We start from the raw sequence: 10,412 nt of genomic DNA on the forward strand, positions 1-10,412 counted from the left end.
TGGCCATTTTAGGTCACCCTTTCAAGTCCACCAGTAATCTTCCTGCAGCAGTAATGACCAATATCAATGCTTTTGTGACAAATGGAGGATTGTAAGAATATTGGCTCCTAAATATTGGGACAATTTAAGGGTTAAAAGCCTGAGGCTAGTGTGTTTGACTGCAGTGGTCATGTTTTTAAAAAAGTTTTTGCTTTTTTAAAGGCCTGGGAACTTCACAGAATCAGGAGGTGACACTGACTAGAGGAATATGGTTTGACTGGGGAAGTCCCTAGGGACTTGATGTGCTTTGCAGCCTGCAGGGATAATTTGTTTTTCAGCTTGGGGAAAGTTCATTGCTGGGTGGAGCCCAGGAAGGCAGAGGCAGTTTTAGAGAAGCTGAATTCTGATCTGCCTGACCCCGAATCCACAATTCTCTCAGTAGGGCAGTTATACACGAGTAATAACATGTAAAGCATAGAAGTCTTGACCAGAGACCAGGAAGAAGCTGAAACATGGCAGGTGAACCTACTTTATGAAGATATTCAGCCAGAGTCTGAAGGGGTCCTAACAGAAGCCAAATTTGTTTTATAAAGCATGTATCACTCTTTGCCAAGCTAATTTTAAGATATATTGAGAACTGTATGTTTATTTTATTTAGTGTAATTGGAAATTGAATAGTGTTAAGGGATAATTATATGCTGCTATTTTCAGGCCAAATATTAAAAAGCTTAATATATTCATGTTTTGTTTTAGAAATACCAAAGTCCTATTTTTCATGCAATCACTCCTGGAGCGAATCATTCTTTCCAGTCTTACAAATCAATGAAAATATTAGGATTTCAGTCCAGTATCCTAGCCACTATTGGGGTCCGGTCTGGGATTGTAATACTTAGAAGAATTGTAGCTTACCTTATATGGAGGATCCCTCGGTGCAACATGAAAGATGAAGCCTTCTACACAAATGGGACAATCATCAACTGCCTCAGCATGGAACATAATAGATGCTACCACCTCCTCCATAGATGGAAGATTAAAGCAGTCACATCAAGTGACACTGGAGCAGATTAAAATATGTCCTCAGAAGAAATTCACCGGTAACCTCCCAAGAGCCACACAATTACAGACTGGAAGCTTTGGTATGGATACTTGGCATAGATTTTTATCTTTGACTTGTTTTTTGCTACTACCTTATGAAAGAAGACAATCCACCAGCCTTATGAACACTTAATGGGTTTGGACCCTATTTTTAGAAACTCCATTACAGGCATAGTTTGTGATTTTTGTCCGTTAGAAACAAAGACTGTAAGCAACTAATATGCATTCAGTAGAATGCACACAGGATATAAAGCCTCCAGTGTTGCTGAATATTGCAAAGCACCCAGTTATTTAGTATTGATGTGGGTAAGGTTTCATGATGCATCTGTATCAACCTGCAGATTGCAGATAAATGCCTGAGTAAGACTGAAATGAGAATTGATCCACAAGTAACCACATTAGATTGTGGTTTGGTGTAGAACTGAAAAACTGTCAAATTACAACACAGGAACAAAAGCAAAACAGTTGCTTTTTGCTGACCTACATTTTAAATGTAATAACAATCTCAATAAAACAGACCATGACCTAATATTAAAAATGGCATCACAATGTTAAAATTTTCCATTACAAATCCTTCATATGCTTCTGTATTCAACGTTAACTATATTTTTATGTATATAACATCCACAATTAAAGTCTGCCCTATTTGCCACACCAGTCACCCAGAGTTCAAGAACCACATAGACACTTCACTTATAAACAAATGAGACTTAATTTTATTTCAGCAGTACAATTTTCATGAATCATTTCAAAACATTTCAGTCCTAATTTAACAATTGTTTATTCTAAAAACACAATTCTGGTTTCTAGTGCATAGTTTTAGCATTGCCCACCACAGTTATAACAGTGAAAAGCATGATAATGACGAGACAAAACACGAAATGCTTCAGAGTTCTCAGTTTTACCTGTAAAAACCTGCAGCATTTTGCTCTACACAGACCTCAGCTACCACTGTACCAATGCCAATAGGGACACACTGGATCCCAAATGTAAGAGTGATATACAGAACTATGGCCTTACTGAAACATGTACGCAAGATAACATAAGGGTACTAATAACACAAGTTAACTTGTGTAGGATATGGAACAGAGTTTTGGTTTTAAGTATGTAAGTGAAATAATTTCAGCATTAAAAAGTTTAGAGTTTTAAATGCATTAGAAGCAAGCAACCCTTGCTAAGGTTTTATAGTGGTTATACACTATGTGCCATGGCACACAATACCATTTTCCCCTCAATTGTGTTATCTCCCTTTCGGTACATGTCTCTCCCCAAAACCAAACAGCTAATTTGTCCTCAAGACACCAAAAAACTGTTTGTAACCAGTCCAAGTTCGCTCACTCTTGGCTTATTTTGCTTTTTATCAGCAGCTCAGTTGTTTTTCCAGAGAACCAAATTGAACAGATCAGACACAGAAAGATTTCCCTTCAGAACAGTTCAATGAAAGTCATTATTCTCATATCAACACCAAGACAGAGGATCAAGTATCATTGTTTCACAAAAACTCCTACATCAAGAGATTATAGATTTGATGGCTCTGTTCTTAGGAAGGTTTAATGGCAAAGCCCGTGATTACATGGCTTTATTCATGGTCGTTTGCCGGAATATGGATATCATCCAGAGACTGAATGACCTGGTTAAAATATAGTGAGGATGAACCCAACAATCGAGTGTTACAGGCTTCAGTAAAATAAACAGTAGCATCTGGATTAATTTCAAATTGTCCTGTCAAAGAGCATCAACTCCATGAAAATGCTATCTGTACTTGAGGTTTATTTGATATAAACATGCGAGATGATGAAAACAATTCAGACCTTGACTTGATCAATGACAATGCAAACAAGCTAGCTGCTATACATGAGCAAATGTCAGTTTTTTCTTTTACATTTTCCCTTTTATCCTATGTCAGTACCATCTGCAACTTACTTCGAACCTGCAAATGAGTTTAATCACTTAGTCAAATTGACTCCTGAATTCGTACCTTGTCAGAGTTTAGTTGTGCCAAGTAAAAATGATGGCTGGTATGCATGCAAGTGATGGAAAATTTGCCAATAGAGAATCTGTTCAAACATGTGAGATTCATTTTTAGTGATTGGAGCTGTACTCTTAAAAATTGGCCACCAAGTGAACAAAATATCTAATTTATACAAAAATCCAGTTTTCAGCAAACCCCAGTGAACTTTAGGATGGCTGTTCTATGTACCAATTTATATGGGGCTACTGAGAGGCCAGCTTCACCAAATCAATAAAAAAAAAACTTTCATAAATAGGTTGCAAAAGAGCCATCTCACAGTGATCTCTACTTAAACCATTTAAAATTTGACAATTAATTTTAACATGAACACTGTCTTTTTTAGGTTTTCCATAGTGCAAGATATCTATTTTGCCAAAGCAATCTTGCCAGTCCCAATACATATGGCACTAGCAAGACTTGTGTTTCACCATTTAATATGGATTCAAACTATAACTGATGTTAGTTCAGGATTTTACATATGAATAAATGGCTGTACCAATTTATGCTCTCAGAGCTAATGTGTGAAATCTGCACTACTTTGTTAGTCAACAATTAAACATCTGTGAAAGCAAATCTCAACTTGAAACCTGAGGATTGGAAAAAAACAGCAGTGGCCATTCGTTAATAGCAAAGCAGCCAAATCATGGTCTCCAAAAATCACCAAAAGCCAATTGTCAATAAGGCATATGGAAGTTTCTTGTGGCTCCTAAAAGACAAACTTTCAGTCCAGCTCAGGGATTGCTAGCAAGAGTCCAGTGCCATTACTGATTAAATCTCTCAATGAGGGTCTGCATATCTGTAAAAACACCCAGCAAATAAAGCAGCATTTGACAGTTTCCAGTTTCAGTCATACAAACTTATTTTGTGCAAGATCCTTGCGTTACACCACAATGCAATCTGAAGCACAGCTGACGCATGGCTTCAAAGTATGCTTCCAATCTATGTACAACCGAGGTGTTCACATCCTCAAGCTACAAAAGTACACAATTTTTGCTTTTCTTCTTCCGATGAGGGTAGAGGACTGCTCTTACGGCCTCCACGAACACTTCTCGGATTCCATCCTGATTGAGTGCTGAACATTCCAGGTACTTGACCGCTCTGATCTGTTTGGCTAAGGTGACGCCCTGGTGCATCGTTGTTGGGGAAAGGCTTTGCTCCTTGAGCTTTTTTATGGTCTCAGAATCATTCCTTAAATCCTTCTTCGTGCCAACCAAAAGTATAGGAACATTTGGACAGTGGTGCAAAACCTCTGGTTGCCATTTATGACGGACATTAGCATAGGATGAAGGGCTAGCAACAGAAAAACAGATAATGAAGACATTACTCTGTGGGTATGATAGAGTGCGGAGACGGTCATATTCTTCCTGCCCTGCAGTATCCCAAAGGTTGAGGCTGACAGTTCGTCCATCCACAGTCATCTGTGCACTGTAGTTGTCAAATACAGTGGGGACATATTCTCCAGGAAAAGCATTTGTTGTGTAACTAATGAGAAGACAGGTCTTCCCAACTGCACCATCTCCAACAACCACGCATTTTATAGTCTGCATTATTCATACGCCACAAAGGTCACGCTTCTCTCTGTCAATACACAAAAAAAAAATCAAGACAAAACACTCCACAATATATAGTTACCTCATTACGTATAACCACCGTGCTTTCAGGCTCCTATCCAAGCATTAAACAGGTTTCACAATCTGCAGTAAGATAATTAGATAGCAAAAGCTACAGGTAGTTGAACCAGTCGGATTATGCAGCCTTTAATAATATGAAAATTTTGGAAAGTTTCCACAAAACCATTAACAAAGTTCAAACATATAGCTATCAAATGCACCCGAGGTTCTCCTTTGCTGATGTTTAAGGATTAAAAGTGTAGTCCAAAGATGTGTAGGTTAGGTGGGGTTGTGAGGTTAGGTGGGGTTGTGGGGATAGGGTGGAGGAGTGGGCCTAGGTGGGGGTCCCCTTTCAGAGTATTGGTGCAGACTTGATGGGCCGAACGGCCTCCTTCTGCACTGTCGGGATTCTATGAAATAAATTCTATGAAAAACCACTCTACAATTATTCAAGACGACGCCATTATTCAAGGGAAGGGATAAACCAAAACTGCAGGCCAGTCAGTCTAACCTCACGTTGTGGGGGAACTATTGGAAGCAATCCTAAGAGACATTTCTAAGAGATTTAATCTGCATTTGGACAGGCAGGTTAATCAAGAAGTCAGCATGGTTTTGTTAAGGAACGGTCATGTCTGATCAACTTTTCGAACAGGTGATCGGGTGTGTAGATGAGGGAAATACATTTTAACTAGTCCACAGACTTGAACAAGGCTTTTGATAAGGTCCCACATGGGAGACTGACAGCAAAGGAAAATTGGATCCAAAATTGGCTGAGCAACAGGAAGCAGAGGTCGAGTGTCAAGGGGTGTTTTTCTGACTGGGGTCCATTGGAGCCCCCCTGGGATCATAGAAACCCTACAATGCAGGATCAGGCCATTGAGTATGCACCGACCCTCTGAGAGACCACCCCTACTTAGGCCCACTCCCCATCGCACTCTCGCCCTCCCCCCCCCATCCTATCCCAGAAACCGCACCTAACCTACTCACCTTTGGACACTAAAGGACAATTGCACATATTTGGACATCTTTGGGTACCCGGAGGAAATCCACGCAGAGATGTGGAGAATGCACAAACTTCACACAGATTAGTGTTGGGGCCCTTGCTGTTTGTGGTTTATACAAATAGTTTAGTCTTGAACGTAGGAGGGTTGATCAGTATGTTCGCAGATGAGACAAATTAGTGAGGTGGTAAATAGTGAGGAGGATAGCCTTCGGTTACAGGAGAATATAGATGGGCTGATCAGTGGCAAATGGAATCCAATCCGGATATGTGCGAGGTCATGCACTTGGGAAAGACAAACAAGGCAAGGATTACATGATTAACAACAGGACCCTGGGAAACACCAAGGATCAGAGGGATCTGAATGTACACATACCTTAAGGTAGATAAAGTGGTTAAGAAGGCATATGGTACCGGGCGCACATGACAGCGACCCGGATGAGTAGACTTTTTGGGGTGGAAGACAAGTGTGTCAGATGTGCGGGTGGACCAGAGAACCATGTCCACATGTTCTGGGCATGCCCGAAGCTTAGGGGATATTGGCAGGGGTGCGGGGACGTCATGCCCAGGGTGTTGAAGACGGGTGGAAATGAGTCCAGGGGTAGCAATCTTTGGGGTGTTGGAGGACCCAGATGTTTGAGAGGAGGGAGAGGCAGATGTTCTGGCCTTTTCCTCCTTGGTAGCCCGGCGACGGATACTACTGGCTTGGAGGGAGTCTAGGCCTCCAAAGTCAGAGGTCTGGTTAACCGACATGGTGAGCTTACTCGGCCTGGAAAAGATCAAGTTCGCCTTGAGAGGGTCGGTGTCGGGGTTCGCCCAGAGGTGACAACCATTCATTGACTTCTTCGCGGGGAATTAATCTTCAGCTGGGGGGGGGGGCTAGGGTAGTATAGAGCAGGGGTTAAATAGGTGGGCCTTGGAGGGACGGATGTCGGCAGTTTCTTTTTGATTACTGTTCTTTGTACTCTATTGTTTTTTGTACTGTGGTTGTTTGTTATGCCAAAAATACCTTATTAAAAATTGTTTGTTTAAAAAAAAAGGCATATGGTATACTTGCATTTATTAGCCGAGGCACACTCTGTTAAGAACAGGGACGAAGTGGATAAAACGTTGGTTAGGCTAACAGGTAAAGTATTGTGTGTAGTTCCGGAAGCCACATTATAGGAGGGTTATGATAGTACTGGAAAGGGTGCAGAGGGGATTTACCAGGATGGTTCCTGGGCTGGAGTTTTAGTGATGAAGAGAGATTGGATAGACTGCGGTTATTTTCCTTGGTGCAGAGGAGACGGAGGAAGGGGATATAATTGAGATGTATAAAATTCTGAGGGGCATAGATAGAGTAGACAGAAATAAATTTTCCCCTTAGAAGGAACAATAACCAGGGGGTTTATATTAAGGGGCAAGGGGGAATGTGAGGAAAAGCTTTTCATGGATAAGGACCAGGAAGTTTAGAAGGAATCTGAGGAAAAGCCTTTTCACCTAGAATGACACTGGTTGCTCTACCACATCACACCTAAATTATTATAAAGATTGGTCATTCATCTCGTACTGTTTTTGAGATCTTGATGTTTGTAAAATATTTGCCATATTTGAGCACACGAGTCACCGCAAAGTAATTCATTGCATACAAAATAGGAGACAGATGGTAAAGTACCAACGACGTATAAGACTCCCAAACTATCCATCAGAATTTTAAACCACAAATTTCTTGGGTTAAATCCCGATGTGCTGTTTTACCCTTTGGTAAAATAGGGTGCGATCATTCACCTTGACTGAATTCAAGGTGATAATAATTGCCTGCCCAGCCACACTTGACTCCGGCCCCCCTCCTCCATCCCATCTCCTATTCGCCACTCCCCCTCCCGCCCTCCCCTTACTCTGCCTTCCCTGCCTATTCCCATACCCTCCTCCAACTCCCCCTCCCCCTAATCCCCCCCACTCCCCTCCCCTAATCCCCCCCCACTTCCCTCCCCCTAATCCCCCCCCACTTCCCTCCCCCTAATCCCCCCCCACTCCCCTCCCCCTAATCCCCCCCACTCCCCTCCCCCTAATCCCCCCCACTCCCCTCCCCCTAATCCCCCCCACTCCCCTCCCCCTAATCCCCCCCCACTCCCCTCCCCCTAATCCCCCCCCACTCCCCTCCCCTAATCCCCCCCCTCCCCTCCCCCTAATCCCCCCACTCCCTCCCCCTAATCCCCCCCACTCCCCTCCCCCTAATCCCCCCACTCCCCTCCCCCTAATCCCCCCCACTCCCCTCCCCCTAATCCCCCCCACTCCCCTTCCCCTAATCCCCCCCCACTCCCCTTCCCCTAATCCCCCCCACTCCCCAAATCCCCCCCACTCCCTTCCCCCTAATCCCCCCCACTCCCTTCCCCCTAATCCTCCCCACTCCCTTCCCCCTAATCCCCCCCACTCCCTTCCCCCTAATCCCCCCCACTCCCCTCCCCCTAACCCCCCCCACTCCCCTCCCCCTAATCCCCCCACCCCCCTCCCCCTAATCCCCCCACCCCCCTCCCCCTAATCCCCCCTCCCCCTAACCCCCCTCTCCCCTCCCCCTAATCCCCCCCAACTCCCCTCCCCCTAATCCCCCCCACTCCCCTCCCCCTAATCCCCCCACTCCCCTCCCCCTAATCCCCCCCACTCCCCTCCCTCTAATCCCCCCCACTCCCCTCCCTCTAATCCCCCCCACTCCCCTCCCTCTAATCCCCCCCCACTCGCATCCCCCTACTACACCTCCACTCCCCTCACAGTCCCCCTACTATCCCCACTCCCACAATTATCCCCACTCCCTCCCCTAGCCCCCCCAAAGTCCCTCCCCTCCCCTAATCCCCCCCCAAAGTCCCACGCCACACCCTTGTCCCCCCCAATGTCCCTCTCTGCCCCCTAGTCCCCCCAAAGACCCACCCCTCATACCACCCCGCCCCCTTGTTTCTCCTCTCTCCCTCGCCCGGTCCGCCCCCCCCACCATTCCCCTCCCCCTCGCCTACTCCCACCATCTCTCTCCCCCTCGTCCGGTCGTTCCCCCACCCACCATCTCCCTCCCCCTCGCACAGTCCCCCCCCCCCCCATCTCCCTTGCCCTCGCCCGGTCGTCATCGTGTCTCCCCCCCGCCCAACCACCACCTCCCTCTTCCTCGTCTGGTCCCCCCCCGCCTCCCTCTTCCTCACCCGGTCCCCCCCCCTCCCCACCTCCTTCTTCCTCACCCGGTCTCTCTCTCTCTCTCTCTCTCTCTCTCTCTCTCTCTCTCTCCCCCCGCCCCCCCCCCCCCCCCCCCCCCAACACCACCATCTCAATCTTCCTCGCCCAGTCACCCCTCCCCACCATCTCCCTCTTCCGGTCCCTCCCCACCATCTCCCTCTTCCGGTCCCTCCCCACCATCTCCCTCTCCCGACTGAATTCAAGGTGATAATAATTGCCTGCCCAGCCACACTTGACTCCGGCCCCCCTCCTCCATCCCATCTCCTATTCGCCACTCCCCCTCCCGCCCTCCCCTTACTCTGCCTTCCCTGCCTATTCCCCTTACCCTCCTCCAACTCCCCCTCCCCCTAATCACCCCCCACTCCCCTCCCCCTAATCACCCCCACTCCCCTCCCCCTAATCCCCCTCCCCCTAATCCCCCCCACTTCCCTCCCCCTAATCCCCCCCCCCACTTCCCTCCCCCTAATCCCGCCGCACTCCCCTCCCCCTAATCCCCCCCCCCCACTCCCCTCCCCCTAATCCCCCCCCACTCCCCTCCCCCTAATACCCCCCACTCCCCTCCCCCTAATCCTCCCCACTCCCCTCCCCCTAATCCCCCCACTCCCCTCCCCCTAATCCCCCCCACTCCCCTCCCCCTAATCCCCCCACTCCCTCCCCTAATCCCCCCACTCCCTCCCCCTAAACCCCCCACTCCCCTCCCCCTAATCCCCCCACTCCCCTCCCCCTAATCCCCCCCACTCCCCTCCCCCTAATCCCCCCACTCCCCTCCCCCTAATCCCCCCCACTCCCCTCCCCTATCCCCCCACTCCCCTCCCCCTAATCCCCCCCACTCCCCCTCCCCTATATCCCCCCACTCCCCTCCCCCTAATCCCCCCCACTCCCTTCCCCCTAATCCCCCCCCACTCCCCTCCCCCTAATCCCCCCACTCCCCTCCCCCTAATCCCCCCACTCCCCAAAGCCCCCCCACTACCCTTCCCCCTAATCCCCCCCACTTCCCTTCCCCCTAATCCCCCCACTCCCCTCCCCCTAATCCCCCCACCCCCCGCCCCCTAATCCCCCACCCCCCTCCCTCTAATCCCCCCTCCCCCTAACCCCCCCCCTCTCCCATCCCACTAATCCCCCCCAACTCCCCTCCCCCTAATCCCCCCCCACTCCCCTCCCCCTAATCCCCCCACTCCCCTCCCCCTAATCCCCCCCACTCCCCTCCCTCTAATCCCCCCACTCCCCTCCCTCTAATCCCCCCCACTCCCCTCCCTCTAATCCCCCCCACTCGCATCCCCCTACTACACCTCCACTCCCCTCACAGTCCCCCTACTATCCCCACTCCCACAATTATCCCCACTCCCTCCCTAGCCCCCCCAAAGTCCCTCCCCTCCCCTAATCCCCCCCCAAAGTCCCACGCCACACCCTTGTCCCCCCCAATGTCCCTCTCTGCCCCCTAGTCCCCCCAAAGACCCACCCCTCATACCACCCCGCCCCCTTGTTTCTCCTCTCTCCCTCGCCCGGTCCGCCCCCCCCC

The 10,412-nt window shown here is 48.4% G+C and overlaps 1 protein-coding gene across 3 annotated transcripts in view; it reads right to left on the minus strand.

Moving 5' to 3' along the window:
* Window positions 1–1,767: 1,767 nt before the first annotated feature.
* The window catches only part of LOC119951721 (rho-related GTP-binding protein RhoG-like), a 9,332-nt gene continuing 687 nt past the window's right edge, over window positions 1,768–10,412 (minus strand). For all 3 annotated transcript variants that reach the window (XM_038775013.1, XM_038775012.1, XM_038775014.1), the window contains exon 2: window positions 1,768–4,663. In XM_038775013.1, coding sequence (XP_038630941.1) covers window positions 4,057–4,632 — 576 coding nt within the window. In that variant the 5' untranslated portion in view covers window positions 4,633–4,663 and the 3' untranslated portion in view covers window positions 1,768–4,056. The remainder of the gene's footprint in view (window positions 4,664–10,412) is intronic.

The sequence above is a fragment of the Scyliorhinus canicula genome, chromosome 17 (assembly GCF_902713615.1).
Source record: "Scyliorhinus canicula chromosome 17, sScyCan1.1, whole genome shotgun sequence".
NCBI classification, from domain to species: domain Eukaryota; kingdom Metazoa; phylum Chordata; class Chondrichthyes; order Carcharhiniformes; family Scyliorhinidae; genus Scyliorhinus; species Scyliorhinus canicula.